At 47.0% G+C, this 16809-nt stretch overlaps 1 protein-coding gene across 4 annotated transcripts in view; it reads left to right on the top strand.

Moving 5' to 3' along the window:
• The window catches only part of ETV6 (ETS variant transcription factor 6), a 251284-nt gene that overhangs the window by 196151 nt on the left and 38324 nt on the right, over positions 1-16809 (top strand). For all 4 annotated transcript variants that reach the window (XM_047787530.1, XM_047787531.1, XM_047787532.1 and 1 more), the window contains 2 exons: positions 2387-2551; positions 16175-16309. In XM_047787530.1, coding sequence (XP_047643486.1) covers positions 2387-2551; positions 16175-16309 — 300 coding nt within the window. The remainder of the gene's footprint in view (positions 1-2386; positions 2552-16174; positions 16310-16809) is intronic.

The following is a 16809-nucleotide window of genomic DNA, read 5'->3' as shown; positions in this document are numbered from 1 at the left end:
ACATACTATATATTATTCATTTAAAATGCTCCTTTTCCCCCATGTGAAAAAAAAAAAAAAAAGATCATAAAACTTAAAAACCAAGAGAAAAAAAAAAAAAGCCTCTCAATGCCCATCTGTAATTATTTCAGTGCCCAGAGTTCTTTACTGGTGATCTACTCAGTGGACCTGTTTTAAAGGGACCGCCACAGAGTTCTAGGAAGCCAGCTACCATTCTTTAAAGCTAGACTTTGCAAAGGAGCTGTGGCAGGAAGGGGGAACCCCCTTCCAGGGCCCGAGCCTGGGCTGTTGTCTAACAGGAAGTGAATTGTTGGAGGAGACTCACGTGCTGACAAAGCAAAAGACTTTATTGGGAAGGGGCGCCCCGGGTGGAGAGCAGCAGGGCCAGGGAACCAGGAGAACTGCTCTCCCATATGGCTTGCAGCCTCTAGTCTTATGGGAAGGAGGTTAGTTTTGGGGTTGTTTCTGGCCAGTCGTCTTGCTCAGCCCATTCTTGGTCTGGCCCCAGGGTCCTTCGTGATAGCGCATGCACCTCTCAGCCAAGATGGATTCTGGTGCCAGGGATCCTGGGAAGTTGCTCATCTCCTCCCTCCTGTTGGCCCCTCCCAAATCCTCCCCTTTAGTCTTTAGGGCAGCACCGAGCTCCTTATCAGGGTCTCCTGTTGCAAGTCAGCTATTATCATGCCTGGCCAAGGTGGGTGGTTTCATTCAGTGGTCCCCAACAGAGCCACCTAGAAGACAGAGCCTATGGTCATGCCCAGAGGCCCTGGACCCCCCTCAAGGGCATCTGAGCGATTCCATTGTTCTGTCCTCCCGAGAGGGAAAGCAGCCCAGCCAAACAGACCAAGCAGTTCTTTGTCATGCCTGATGCAAGGATGAAAGGTGCTTCTTTCCAGGATCAAACTGAAGGACACTGTTGGAGCACATTCATAGCATGTCCTTAGCAAGCTAAGTAACTAAATAGATGGAAGCTCCTCTTAACAAACACTGATTCTGTTGTATTTAAACTATTAATTTATGTAATATGATTTTAGAGAATAAAGCACTATTGAGTATCTAGCTTCTCCTCACCCCTCAGTTCTTGAATGTTTGGTTTCAGAATTCCTTTCAAGGTTTTAAAAGCATTGACAACCCCAAAGAGTTTGGCTCATGTGGCTTATATGTGTCATATTTACCACACTGGAAATTAAAACTGAAATTTTTAAATATATTTGTTAACCTACCGAAAAATAATAAGCCTCATATACGTTAACATAAATATAGGTTTATGGATATAGCTTCCAAAACCAAAAAAAAGTGAGAAGAGAGGCATTGTTTTACATTTTTGCAAATCTCTTTCATGTCTGGCATCATGGAAAATAGCTGGATTCTCACATCTGCTGTAACGTCACATCCCGGGTAGCCTCTAGAAAATTCCAGTTACGCTCATGAAAGAAACGAGACTAGAAAAGGGCACCTACCCTCTTAATGATGTTATGAAAAGAGTTTTGACTTCAGAGATGCCCTGAAAAAGTCTTGGGAATCCTGTTGGGGGTTCCCTGGCTCACCCTTTGAGAACCCCTATTCTGAACCCCTTGAATGACCTATCAAAGATTTCCCGTAACTGCAAAATAAAATAAAAACACAGATGCACAGTCAGGCTTCCAGACAGAGACCCAGGCTGAGCCACCCTCAGTGGCCGCCTTCCCTTTAACCCAGTCCTGGTCCTACTCAGAGCCCAAGTCCTGCCCTCACCCCCCACCCCCATGGCCCGGAAGTTCTAACACTGGCAAGTACAATAAAGAGGCCAGAGACCTTTTCTCCTTACCTTGCCCTCTCATTCCCAGAGCCTAGCCTGGTAGTTTCCCAGAGGTGGAGTGAATTGCTCTTCCTGGAAGAAGTTTCAGGGAACACTTCATTATTTGGCAACCCGGGAAGGTCAAGCCCTGCCTTGGAACATTCTCCCTTGGAAAGGACGCTGGGCTACGATCAGATCAGCTCCGATTCTCAAGCCGCCCCCTCCCCCGCCAAAGCACAGGGACCTTTGTCCTGACTCTGGGCCCCCTTGGGTGCTTCAGCTCACCTTAGGGCCGCACCTTCAGGGCAGACCGGGAATGCAAATGCCCCTGGGGCAGGGAAGCACAGGGCTATAAGACCTGCGGTTCCTTAAAGACATAAAAGGGCATTTTCCTGTTTTGCTTCTAAATAAAAAGTTCATTTGCTCTCACACGTTGGCACTCCTGAGCCCTGCGTCTTAGCTGGGCTTCAGAGTTGAACACAGGGGCTCTTCGGATACGGAGACTCAATGTGGTGACCCGTTCGGCAAGTCTTTTCCCTGTATCCCAACTGCCTAACTGACAAGGCCTTTTTTTTCTCTCTCCTTTCTGTCTTGCTCTCTCTCCAACAGGCTTGCAGCCAATGTACTGGAGCAGGGATGACGTAGCCCAGTGGCTCAAGTGGGCTGAAAATGAGTTTTCTTTAAGGCCAATTGACAGCAACACGTTTGAGATGAATGGCAAAGCTCTCCTGCTCCTGACCAAAGAGGACTTTCGCTACCGGTCTCCTCATTCAGGTGAGAGTCTGGACTCGGGACACAGGCTCAGCCTGCCAAGTCTGGTAGCCAGCTCTGGTCTTGGCGCCCACTCATCCGCCCAAGAGATTTCCACAGCTGGTCCACGAATGACGCAAGGATGATGACCTTGCTTGGTGGAGGATGGGCCCTGCTGACAGAGGCCAGCTTGAGGGGAGAAGAGGAAGAAGTCCCAGGTCCAGGGGAAACTTGTAAGGGTAGGAGAAGTAACCCAGTTGCAACCTACAGATCCTGGAACGTAAGGGATCCAGTTGTTCCACCAGATAAGGAGGAAAAGGCATTCTGGCCCTTTCTCTCTGCCTCGCTTCCGACTCTGAAAGCTTTAAAAAGAGACGCTTGAGAGTGCATGTAGGTTGCAGACTGCTCGGCTGAGAACAAAGATAGGAAAGGACAGGGAATGAGAGCTGATGAGGTGGGAGGTTTAGAAAGGAAAAAAGAAACCAGGGAACAGGAGAGAAGGGCTGGAAAAGATGGAGATCCTAGTAGCCCAGGTGAGTTTACAGATTTCCTTTGCAAGTACTGAATTTTTTGAAGTAAGGCGTCTTGCAGTTTGTAGAAACCCTGAAAAGTACAAGTAGCAGTTTCCTCCAGCCCACCTAACTAGAGAGATTTATAACTGGAAGGGGCTCCTAAAACCATGTGGAGAGGTTTTCCTCATTACAGAGCTTCTGTCCCTATAAAGTTTTTTTGGTTTTTGTTTGTTTTTTGGGTTTTTTGGCTTTTGTGGGGGTTTTTGTTGTTTTGGGGGGTTTTGTTTTTTTTATCTTTCTAGAGCTGTACCCGCAGCATATGGAGATTCCTAGGCTAGGTGTCGAATTTAGAGCTGCAGCTGCCAGCTGACACCACAGCCACAGCAACGCGGGATCCGAGCCGCGTCTGTGACCTCCACTACAGCTCATGGCAACACCCGATCCTTAACCCACTGAGCAAGGCCAGGGATCGAACCCGCATCCTCACGGATGCCAGTCAGATTCGTTAACCATTGAACCACGACGGGAACTCCCAAGGTATATTGTTGATGCAGATGAGATGTCAAGTCTACTTTCCAATTGCATTTCTCACCCTTTATGGAAATATAGAAGTAGGAATTTGGGAACTCCACGTGTCCACAGGGAGGACCTTAGGTGTCTCAAGGGCAGTTACGCAAGTACCACCAGGCCCTCCCTCTGTCAAGTCTCATTGGGGTCCCCCAACTTTGCTGTCACTGGCAGAGCCCTTTCTTCCTTGACTAAGGGCAAAGATCCTGCAGAAGGTCTGGCAGAGTCCCCAACTACGTTCACCTTTATTTACTCCTGGAGGCCAGCCAGGGGTTAATAAACCAGCCAACCGTCGTGAGGAAACGACCCCGTCACGGGGGGTGAGATAAGACTATGGAACCATATCTCCCCGGCTTTTCCCAATTGTGGCAAAACCGTTTCTATGAGGAAACGATAAAGAGGAAGTCCCCCCCCCCAAAGTATAGATGTGAATGGAAACTTCCAAACTTCACATGACCAAAAACCAGATCCTTGTTAAGGTTGTAAAAGGGACACAAACACACCTGAAACATTGTGTCTTCAATCATGGATTCTCACTGTAGTCTCAGAATAAGAAACCTGTACAATAGTGATGGAAATACATAAAACTGACCTAAAAGGAACCTCAATAGTTCCTTTTAATTCAGTGCAAAAATACTTCCCTTTTCTGTTCCAGTGGAAACTCAAAGATTATAGTCAGAGAGGCAAAGTTACCTCTCTGGCAGAGAAGAACACTGCCGTTTCAGTGTTGCAGAAGAATCATTTGTGGAAGGTGAACAAAGGAAAGCCCAGGGATGTGTTTTAACCTGAGTCACCTTAGCCCTTGGGCACTCTTTCCTCCCAGGGTCTTTGTAAATGTACGCCATCCCTCTCTCTCCTTCTTGTGGCTGATTTACTTTCCTCTCTAGGGACCTCTCACCTTTACATGTGAAACTGGGTTCTCTCTGCTCCACGCTGGAAGCGAAGGTACTCAGAAGCCTGTCGGGATGCCCCTGCCACTTGGAAGCATCTTTTGGGGGTGGGCCACATGGGAGGCTGGGCAGGAGCCTGCCGGCCACTTGGAAGCAAGATCACACTGAGCCTAAAGGCAAAGGGGGCCGGAGGAGGGAGAGCAGAGGCGGGCGGGCCTCAGGAAAGGAGGAGTGGGGTCAGGACTTAAAGGATGCAACTGAGTGGGTGACGTTGAAAAAGAGACATTCTGGGTGATTGGAGTAGAATTAGCCTAGTGTGTTTGGGTGGCGGTGAGAAAGGCCACCTGGGAATGGACAAGGCGGGAGGCAGGAAGGCCCGCAAAGGCTGATGACTAGTCTGGAATAAGGTGTCGAAGCCATGATTCAGAGGGGGCGGTAGAAATTCCTTCTGTGAGTGTCCCCTGCAGCTCCCCGCCAGAGGGATAGAAAGGAGGGGTAGGAGAGGTCATTTCCAGCTGGGTTGTCAAGTGAGGCTCAAAGGTACGGTGACAGAGGCAGACTTGGAAAGTTTGAAAGGTGAGCGAGATGGGGGTAAGGAAAGGTGGTGCGGGGGGAGCTCAGAGAGGAGGCGACACAAGTGGGAACCTCTGTTGGAAACATCCTTCATCAGCACTGCCCCCTCCCCCACTTGTCTGAGTGCCTCTTCATATCTAAATTCTGATCTTTTCTCCTGGAATGCCTTCCCCAACTCCCATCCCTGCATCCCTGATTCTCCCCTTCTCTTGCCTTCGCCTCTCCCACCTCAGTCTGGGTGAGGGATGGGTCCTCTTTTATCTCAGAGCCTTTCCTAAATCTGTCATGGCCACACACACACACACACACACACACACACACACACGCATACGCATGCTCACTCACACTGCATTTTGTGTGACCGTTTCCTATTCCATAGCCTCTGCCAGAGTTGAAAGTTCACTTTGGACAGGGCTGTGTCCTGGTAAGCTGCCATGTCCCCAGCACCTAGCCCAGGGCATGGCATCTAGTTGGCACCTAATAAATAATAGTTGAATTGTGACCCAACATGAGAGACCCTTAAAGCCCGGGGTGAAGAGTTTGGATGTTATTCGTGGGCAGTGGGAAACCATGGAAAGGTTCTGATCAGGAGAATGATATCATTGGGGCTCTCCCTTCAGAGTAGACATTTGTGGAGTTCCCACTGTGGCTCAGCGTGTTACAAACCCAGCTGGTATCCATGAGGGTGCAGGTTTGATCCCTGATCTCCCTCATTGGGTTAAGGATCCGGCGTTTCCATGAGCCGCGGCTCAGATCAGGCATTGCTGTGGCTGTGGTGTAGGCCGGCAGCTGCAGGTCCCATTCAACCCTAGCCTGGGAATTTCCATATGCCGCAAGTGTGGCCCTAAAAAGAAAAAAAAAAAATAGACATTTGCTATCAGTGCATAGGATGGATTCACTGGGTCAGTAAAAGGGAAGCCGAGTAGAACAGTGCAATTCCCTGACTCAAGACAGTGAAGTCCAGACCTGGATCACTGACACCGAAATCATAGCACTTCAGGCACAAAATGGTTAGCCTGGCACTTTGGCCAAGCAATGCCAGGACATCCAGGAAGATGTGTCCTCTTCTGCAGAAATCAGAGAGTGGAGCCAGCCCAGAGCTGGGACTAAGAGATTTAAGTATCGTGCCCATTACAGTGAGCTGAGAATAAAGATAAATTTATGCTGTAGGCAGTTTAATTAAGGCATCAACCAGAAAGCCATGGACAGAAATTCAAGGTGATACCTGCCAGTAGAGGCTGTAAGAAAACTTATCACAAACAGAGGAGTATTGTCAGAGGGATTGGAAGATAGACCTAAGAAGCAGTTGAGAAGCCCTTTCTCACAATGAAGGCATGATATATACCTGCTCATACACTCCTTGGGTAGAGACAAGGTATAAATAGAAAATCATGTTTCTCTCTCAGATGGAACAGTTGGCAATGCTTCTCTGACATGGGCTTTCTGCTTTGGCATTTGCTGTAGCGTGTGTCCCAGTCCCTGGTCCTCCACATGGCTCTTCCACACATCATATCACTTCGTTGGCCTTTATTTTCCTGGTCTGTAAAATGGGATTTTCAACATGGGGATCCTAAGCTCCCTTCAACTCCAAACAGTTCAACGCAACTTCTGCCACTGAAAGTGTTAAGCTCTGAGTAAATATGACAACTTCCCACCCTCCAGGCAGTGAATAAATACTTTGATCTCCTTCAACCTCCATGCCTTATCAAATCTAGACCTCACCCAATTTTGTCTTGTCTTTCCTAAAATCTTTTTTTTGCTGCCTAATTCAAAGCAGCAGCAGCTTCTCAGCAGTCGTGGGGCTGCTAGAATGAAACAGAAGTGTCTGGCGGGAGTTCCCATTGTGGCTCAGCGGAAACAAATCTGACTAGTATCCATGAGGACGCAAGTTCAATCCCTGGCCTCGCTCAGTGGGTTAAGGATCCAGCATTGCCATGAGCTGTGGTGTAGGTCGTAGACAAGGCTTGGATCTCTCACTGCTGTGGCTGTCGTGTAGGCCGGCAGCTGCAGCTCTGATTTGACCCCTAGCTTGGGAACCTCCATATACTGCTGGTGTGGCCCTAAGGAAAAAAAAGTGTCTGGTGACATGTCACCATGAATGGATGTTTATGGCTTCCTCCTGGCCACATTTCCTGCCTGGATCACCCAGCATTATGCTCTCTGTATATGGAAATAACATTCCTTGATACAGCTCATCCCAAATGTAGAGAGGAGAGAATGGAAGCTCAAGGAATTGTAATTACTTGAACTATTAAGATACCTTAAGTCAAGTATAGTAGCCCTTCTGAACGCCACGTTCTTCGACCAGTTTCCCAGCTACGCTTCTCCTGTCCCCTTCCAGGACAAAGGAACACCTTGAATAAAGCAGGAACATTCAGAATGTCTTTAAATATCATCTCCAAACAGAAGCCGTCTAGGTTTTACATATAAATGGGACCTGTTCTTTGAAATAATCTCCCTATCAGAGGATACAGCAGGATGACAAATTCATAACATTTGCAAAGTTAAGGAAGAAATGTAAAGGAATTGCCATTTTATAAAACCTTACCCGGATGTGTTTATTTTACCTAGTCCTTGAGCTCCTAGATACCACATTCAGTGGTCTGGGATGATTTCAATTCAAAGGAATTTCATTGAATTTCCTGAATTCAGTGAATGTCTTGCAGTGGATAACTCCGATGTGTTACTTGACCACTTTGAGACTCTGAGAAAGCACATAAATAAGAAGGAACAGATAAATTTGCATGGCTATTAACTCTTATATAGAATTACCCATTGCAAGACATTTAGGTGGCATGAATTAATGCATTATTTAAATAAGCAAAATAAACCCATGTTAATTGAACTCATGTTAGACTTTCTACCAATGCTTTTTTTAAAAAAAGGAAAAACAAGTGTATTTTCAAAGTTCTTTCAATTTAATTCAGCAAAAAATGTTTTGGCGTTTTACTAAGGAAATCAGTTTTTGATACTACAAAGCATTTCTTCCCTCTCCAACCCACCAGCATCTTTGTCTTTGGAAACATGCTTTGCTTGTGACCTTCAAATATAGTAAAACTTCCTTCAAAGATTAAACTGAAAATACTGGTCTTTACAGATACTTCCTTAGAAACCAACTTACCTGTTAATTTCAGTTAAGCAGTGGTAGGTGGTTTGCTGGATTGAGTGGTTGTGTCAACTAGCTGTCATAGAATCAAGTCACAGAATGCGAAGGTATGGGTCACAGAAGGGAAATTTTAGCCATGAAGTGTGGAAGTTCCAGCAGACGTGACCCTTGACTAAATTCACCCAGAGTTGCTTCTTTCTTCTTCTTCTTCTTTTTTTTTTTTTTTTGTCTTTTCTAGGGCCTCTCCTGCGGCATATGTAGGTTCCCAGGCTAGGGGTCTAATCGGAGCTGTAGCTGCCAGCCTACACCAGAACCACAGCAATGCAGGATCCAAGCCATGTCTTCGAACTGCATCACACCTCACGGTAACGCCAGATCCTTAACCCACTGAGCAAGGCCAGGGATCAAACCTGCAACGTCATGGTTCCTAGTCGGATTCGTTAACCACTGAGCCACAGTGGGAACTCCTGCTTCTTTCTTCTCCTGCTGTGTCATTGAGCAAACAGACCAAAAGTAAGTGTGTTACACACCAGAGAAATCCTTATGTAAGTCCTCCACAAGAAAATCACTGAATTTCTTAGCACCTCAAGTGTCCCACTGGTGAAACGTTGGTGATAACTGATCCCTCTGCTGTGCAGAGTGAGATTATAACGTGTAAAACATGCAGGACTTCCTCTAGTGCATATTTAAAGTGCATACTTAGGTCACACTATTTTTATTTTCAATATATCCTTTTTTTTTTTTTTTTTGGCTGCACCCACAGCACACAAAATTTCCAGGGCCAGGGATCGAACCCACACCACAGCAGTGACAACACCGGATCCCTAACCCACTGAGCCACAGGAGAGCTCCTGCAATATTTTTATTTCCTCTTGCGCTTATTCTATGGTTTATCCTAAATTATACTCTATATCCGGCTAAAGACAGTTGACTTGCTAGCCATCTTTTCTAACTGATTTATTCTCGTCTTAAATGTAATATTCAAATTTCCCCACAGCCCACTCCCTTTTTTTCTCAGGATCTCTACCTGTAAGACATAGCCAGCAATTATGTTTCAACTATTTGTCCCTAAGTAAAAAGTAGTTTATTTTTATCATCCCAGAGGCATTCTGTATGCAGGGAAAAGTGTGTAATTCAATCAGCCTACAAAAATGGACGGGAATGTTGGAAACTTAGATGGAGCAGAGTTGGAAAGCCAAGCCGTCCCATGATGGGAATGGGCCTGTCATGCCACCAGGGATCCCCCAGGCGTGTGTCTGTGCTGGGGTTTTCACTGTTGAATTTATGATGAACTTAAAGGGACCCAGACCTTACACTTCATTTTGAACCTGTCACAGGCAGAAAGGACAGGCAGAATTTTCTGACACCTCTGAGAAGTATCCCTTGCACACCATGTGTGCTTTTTTTTTTTTTTTTTTTAAAGACTTGGTCAGAAGGAAACTAAAATCTCTGAATAAAAACAGAAGAGAGAGAAAGAGAAAAGAGAACAGTGTGCAAATAGAAGAACGTGTTACTTCAGAGAATCCTCACAGGCACCTATGTACCTAGTAAATCATTGCCGAAAAATGCAAATGCGAATAATGTCAAGATTCTGCTTTAAACCTGCTGAACCCAAGAAGTTCAATGTTGTGAAACCGTCGGGGGAGAGGCTCTGGGTCGCATTGTCAATGACACTATGCCTTGCTCCCAGCCTTCCGGAGAACATGCAAAGTAGAATAAGAACTTTGCAACTAACTTCACCCATATTTTCCATATCACACCAGTTCAGGAAAATGTCCCAAGGAAACAATCCAAGAGGGAGGCAAAGAAGATCCCCTTCGCAATTTCATGTGTGATTGGCAAAACTGGAAATGCCCCAGCCACCCCCGGTAGGGGACTTGCCAAACAAATGTAGAGAATATCCACACAGAGGACACTACAGCTTTATGGTCATTCACTGAGAGTCACTTGTTTTCTTCAGTGCAGGGCCATGCAGATCACACTCCGGACTTGAAATGCTCTTTTAAAGACAGGTAGACCCCATGCAGAGTCTGAAGCAGAGATTGGCATGGCATGGTGCGGAAGTGAGAAGTAGGATATGGAGCAGTTGGCACGTAGGCACAGCAGCAGTGTCATAAACTGGTGGCCAGCAGGGCCAAGGGGGTGATTCACGGAAGTTAGAAGGCGCAGAGGCTCTGAGTCTTGGTGACTGCTTAGCTTTGGATGAGAAGGACAGAGGGGTTAAGGCTGAGACCCGGGTTTCTGGCCCCATCAGCCAGCCATGTATTGAACCAGGAAACACCGTGTGGGTTATAAAGGCTTTTATGTCAAACACCTAATGTGGGGGGTGCCTGGGTGACATGCATCAGGAGGAAGGAGGATGTGGGAGCTTCTGAAGTTGAGAAGAGAGGCTCACCTGGAGTCGATGTAGCACAGATGAGCTGCCTGTAGCCATGGGAGGGGATGACATAGATTACGCAGGGAGAAAGATTGCCCTGGGAGCCTTCACGTAGTTGGAGAAGGAAGGAGGGAGAGCAGAGAAGTGGGAAGAAAACCAGGAGAATGAAAACCAGGGAATGTCTGGAGCTGTGGGGTGGTCTCAACAAGGAGGTGGTGACTGGTGGTGACCAGTGGTGATGCTGTCGCTGAGAGGCAGACAGGTCCCTAGGTACCTTTGCCCTTTGGGTTTGACAACAGGGAGGTGACCCAGCAAGAGCACTTGGGACAAGGTTGGAGCTGCAGGGCCCTGGGCAGTGGACAGAGAGGGGGTGGCCATAACAGAGCTGGACAGCTCCTGGCGGGGAGGGAGGGTTTGGCTGCAATGTGGGGAGAGATGGGAGCAGCACCTGGAGGAGAAGATGAGGACAGAGAGAGAGAGAGAGAGAGAGTGTGTGTGTGTGTGTGTGTGTGTGACAGAGAGAGAGACAAGAAAATCTTGAGTCTACTCAAATACTAAAGGGAAGAAACTCATAGAAAGAAGTTGAAGATGAACTAGAAGGGGAGAGAGAGACTGAACAGATGTGTCTTATGAAATGATGTCAGCTGGAAGGAGAAAGTTCCATTCATATGAATGACTTTCTGAAACTTAGTTGTGTGCTTTAAAAACAAAAGTATTGAAGCAAAGCAAAGAGTTTCCAGGTGGTTGTGTTTTTTTCCACGACATGTCTGTTGCTAATTATCATAATCACAAGAGGTACCATCTCCTGAGCTCATGTGACAGCCAACGTGGGGCTGGTGCTTGAACGCATCATCTCATTTAATCCTCACAACAGCCCTGCCATGTCTGGGCATCATGCTCATTTGAAACAAAAGGATATTTAATTTAGCCTTGAACTAAACTTGAAAGAGAAAAAAGAGTCGGCTTCAGGGCATGCCACTGACAAATAGAGGAACCAGGCTTCAAACCTGGGACTTGCTGGCCCCAGAGCCCAAGTTCTTTCCTCTAAAAGTAAAGCAGCTTAGATAAGTTGAACCCCCTAAATAGTGTCTTTATGTTCAGGGTCTTCCAAGACTAGTAAAATTGCTAAGGCAACCTGTGATGGTTTTGTTCACTCTCTACTGTTCGTTTGAAACAAATGGCAAATGAAATAATAGAATTGAGGATTCTCAGAGTAGACGGCTGGCTTTTCACATTAAGATCACGAATAAAAAATTGTGCGTGAGTGTTTAGCTTGGGGGGGGGGTGTGTGCCTGTGCCTGTATCTAGGAGCTTATCTAGGGCTTATGGGACCTGAAGTTTATAATTTGAGGGTGCATATGTAGTTCTAGGGCTCCTCCCCTGGGACTATGCACATGAAGGCCCCTGAAACTCACTAGCTTCATGTCAGATCTACTTCTCCACATGTACGTGGGTGTGTGAACTATGTGTGTATGCACATATGCACGAAGATAGAGGGGAGAACCAAGCAAAAGCTATTGTCCTGTGAACAATAGCCTTGGTTCCATTGCTTAGTACAATAGAAGTGTCTTTTCCAGTTGATACTAGTGACTTGTTTGCTGGGAAAGCAGAGAATATTTATCAAGGATCGAAAGTACCAAGAGTTTCTTGAACAGTGCCTTTGAATTCAAGCCAGTGGTCATTAGCCAAGATATACAGTGCCATGGCTCAGGCTCTCTATAGAGCAGCAAATAAATATAACTTATTTTAAATATCTCATTTCAGAGATCTTTTTGTTAACTTCACTTTAGAGATGTGATCTCTCACGATGAAGATTTTAGGAATGTGGCAAGAGGGAGGTCCCTGGGGGCCTAGCAGTTAAGGATTCAGCATTGTCACTGCTGTGGCTCGGGTTTGATCCCTGGCCCGGGAACATCTGCGTGCCTCGGGCGTGCCCCCGCCCCCAAGAAAGGCATGTATAGCAAGAGAACAGCCTGAGTGTTGGAGGAATTGGGGGCCAGTGGAGATGGAGGGGGGGGGACTTTTATTTATTTAGGAAGCTGTTGTAGATGGGACACACATTCTGTGCTGCTCCAGAAGCCAAAATTAAGAACCAGTATAGATGAGGTTGCAGAAGAGGCCAGATTCCAACTCAACAGTAGAACTTTCTGTCGACTAGAGCAGTCCAAACGTGGTTTCGCGTATGTTGTGGCCCGCTGCCCATCACGGAAGTGCTCAGCCAAAGCTACTTCTTGGCAGGGGAAGGGGAGGCAGGGACCCTTTTACTGCACACAAGTTCAAGTCCCTCCAAGAAACCTATAGCCTCCTTCGAAGACGCCAAGCCATTACCAGGCACACTGTTACTGCCAGTCACACACAGCCGGCATGCACGGCAGCTTGGTTTTTCCCCCAGAGTAGTGATGTGTGTGTTCTGAGCCAGCCACGGTCCCCCACTGAGCTCCTGGTTGCTGAGGAAACGTGTCTGTGAATGAGCTGATCCAATTGTGGCCGTGCCCTATGGTCTTAGAATTGAGTTTTTTCTTGGCCCGGAACCTGGCCATTAGCCAGCTGTCACAGGTGGCACATGTCACTGTTAACTTGCTGGTTCTGGGGGTTTAGGTAAGGAACTGGCCAAGGTCTGCCTGATCGGCCCCTCCCTCGCTCTCCTGCTCCCCCAAGAAACCTCCTCGGCCTGGCTCCCTATTTCAGCTTTGGGATAAGAGGCTGAGGAGCGGCAGCACCAAAGGCCTGGGAAAGGATGGGGCAGAGCACATGGTGGCGTCTCTGAGGGCTTAGCCCACCAGGCCAGGGTGAAGCATCCGGAGAGACCGAGATGGAGGAATGGCCTCAGTTAGCCTTGACCTTCATGAAGGGGGAAGGTCACCTTGACCATGACCCAGACACTCCTCTTCCGTTCTCCTTGGGAGACCTCCTTCAGGGTCGAAGGTCTGTCCTAAACCACTTTCATGATGTCCCTGGTGACAGTAGTGGTCACACAGCTGGCGTCTGCAGAGTTCTCACTGTTTGCCCGATGCTGTGATGAGCTCATTCCATGGTCACCTCGTCACATCCTTCCAAGCGTCCTGGGAGGCAGGTGCTGCTGCCATCACCGTTTTACAGACGAGGCGCTGAGGCCTGGGGAAGGGAAAGGGCCCCCGCTCTGTGGTCTCCCTGTCTCTGTACACGTAGAGCAGTGGAAACGGAGAGGCAAGTAGCCCGGCCACCACACGCAGGGCTCCTCTAGCCCCTGGGGTGACCTCCAGGGAGGAGCTGGGTGTGGCATGTGCTGTGCCCAGACCCAGATCCCAGCCTCCTCTTCCAAGGGAGATATTTGCATTTCACAGAGATGTTCTAGGAGCTGCTCAAGGTCGTCTGGTGCAGAGGAGCTGCCCACCCCCAGCCCCAGCCAGCAGCCTGTGCCTTCCCTGCACACCAGCAGTGCAACACCCTCACAGACTCTAAATCTGTATTTCCTGGCCTCCCCTTCCAACACGGGTACACTCATCACTGACCATTTTTGTTAGTGATAGTAATTATCAGGAACCCATTTCCTCCGTGTTTTCATTCTCTCTTTGGCTACTACAGAAATAAAGCATTGCTCAGACCCACAGGATAGAACCCCAGCATCGGGAGGCCGAGCACATTCAGAAAAGTTCAGGAAGACATTTGCCCTAAACCAGAAGAAACAAAGTGTTGATTAGGGACTTATTTTTGTAAGTGATTAAAATACGAATCATTAAAATAGGCCCGTATTTCAGGCTCTGTATCCTCGTCTCATCAGAGAGAGCGTCACCATGACGACTGGGTTTGAGTTATGACAGCTCCACACACTGTCACTCGTGTGTCATGATGCCACCTTACACAGAGCGTTTTGGGGGGTTTGGGGGGTTGTTTTTTCTTGTGTCTTTTTAGGGCTGTACCTGTGGCCCATGGAAGTCCCCGGGCGAGGGGTCAAATCGGAGCTACAGCTGCTGCCCTACGCACAGCCACAGCAACATGGGATCCAAGCCACTTCTGTGACCTACACCAAAGCTCACGGCAATGTCAGATCCTTAACCCACCGAGCCACAACGGGAACTTCACACAGAGCGTTTTTAAGTCTGGTTCCGAACACTTCTGCATCCCCTCACCCATCCCACTAAAAGGAAATACCCAAGCGGCATAGGGTCTTCAGCTCCTTAAAAGTCTTTCGCTTTGTTTGATCACAGCAGTGGCAGTGAGTTATGTGAATAATGAGCAGAATTCAAAGGCAGGGGAAGGGACAAAGTCAAAGACACAAGGAGACCTCAGGAATCACTTGGGACAGGGTATCATGGAACTTTATTTGGTGCAAGTAGACATGGTGCAGAAGTTTGCAGAAAGAAAGGCATTCCCTCGGAGTGTTTCTCAGGTTTCAGGCTGAGTTGCAAAGAAAAAGAAGAAGAATAATAAATTAGCAATAGCCCAAGATATGCAGTTAAATTAAGTTGTTAATTAAAGTATCTGTTAAAAATGGCTAAAATTAGAGACAAAAGCCCATTGTTTGGTACAGTTGTTGACTGCATAGCTGTCTGTGGAAGGGCGTGGGGGGACAGTCAGAAAAGCCTGTGGTATTTTAAAGATTCATCACCCACCCCCTAAGGGGTTTGGAGGCACCCACCTGCATTTTGGAACTTGGATCTAAGTCAAAGGGGAGGGACAAGACCATGACAGGTTTTTTTTGCTAATTGACTACTCAGTGGACCCTTCAAATACCAAATATATCGCAACAGAAGGCCTCCGGCTCAGACCAGCCCCCACCATCCTCTGCGAGGGGCTGACGTCTAAAGACGGTTTTCTAGAGATTGTGGAACCTTGACGCAATGCCTGTGTGTATTTTTAGAGGGGAACATCCCAGAATAAGCCTGTCTCTTAGAGGGTGTCTTCAATAGTCAGCACCTCTGACCGGCTGTGAAGTTTTTTCATATTTATTCTTTTCCTGCCTGGGATTGGGGTGGATTAGAAAAGCATGTTTTTCCTCTCTCAGGAAGATTTCTGTGATGACTCCATAAGTTGTCATCAAAACATTAAAACCTTTTCTCCTTCTTGACTTTGTAATGCTTCTTTGATTAATCTGAAATGCAAACCAAGTAGATATGAAAAGGATATTTTTTTTTTATTAAAATAGTAGCAATTAGTTGGGACAATGTAAGTTTCTTATGAAGTCTGGTACATCCCTGTGATGGGCTATTATTATGTAGCTACTATAGCAGCTGAATCATGTGGAGGGAAAAAAGAAACTATGATAAGCCTGATTCTGATTATGTAACTACGTAATACTGTAAGTAGTATTTACAAGGATTGGGTCTCTTAGGGATAGGATTATAGGTAGTTTTTTGTTTTCTTTCTAGCTTCCTGCAATTTTTATACGTTCTTTTGTATATGACTTTCATAATCAAAAAAGTTCAAAAAAAAAAAAAAAAGCCTGCTTTTTTGGTGGCTCTGACCTTCTGCATTTCAGTGTCACATCCTGTCCCCTATAAGCTCCACGTGGGTAGGTGGCAGGCCTGTCTTCCTCACCATCGTGTCCTTGGGACTCTGTCCAGGTGCAGAGTTAATGCTCAGTCCATGGTTGCTGAATGCACTGTTCCCATTTCTCTTTGTCTCTTTTCTTTTTCTTTCTAGGTGATGTGCTCTACGAACTCCTTCAGCATATTCTGAAGCAGAGGAAACCTCGGATTCTTTTTTCACCGTTCTTCCACCCCGGAAACTCGATACACACGCAGCCAGAAGTCATACTGCACCAGAACCACGAAGAAGGTACCAAGGAAACCTCTCTCCTTGCCTGAGACATAGCCACATCCCAGAGGCCCCACTGTTCCTCTGACGCCTTCGTTATTCTTATTTCCGTGATCCATTTTTCATTCAACAAACATTTGTTGAGTACTATGTATGAGACCCTGGGGCAAATGCTGATATGACTAAGGTCTACCCTTGATTCTCTGCAGCTCATAATCTGGGGAAGGGTGGCAGGGGGGAATGGGATAGACATACCTGTAAGTATCAAAAAATAACAATAAGAGGTACCATAAAGAGCCAGTGGAAGGGGAGTTTACAGCCAGGTACAGGCAGCAGGTTCAGCTTCCTGAAGGAGGTGGTTCCGGAGGATTCCTTGAAGGCTGAGTCCTCGAAGGATTCTGATAAGCAGGGATGAAGTGGAGAAGGCTCCCGGAGGACACAGGATAGAGTGCATCCTTGGAAAGGAGAATAATCGGATCACTTGGGTTGTAGAGCTGGATCCTTTAACCACTGTGCCATGG

The sequence above is a fragment of the Phacochoerus africanus genome, chromosome 7 (assembly GCF_016906955.1).
Source record: "Phacochoerus africanus isolate WHEZ1 chromosome 7, ROS_Pafr_v1, whole genome shotgun sequence".
NCBI lineage: Eukaryota > Metazoa > Chordata > Mammalia > Artiodactyla > Suidae > Phacochoerus > Phacochoerus africanus.
This window is presented reverse-complemented; position numbering and strand designations above follow the sequence as displayed.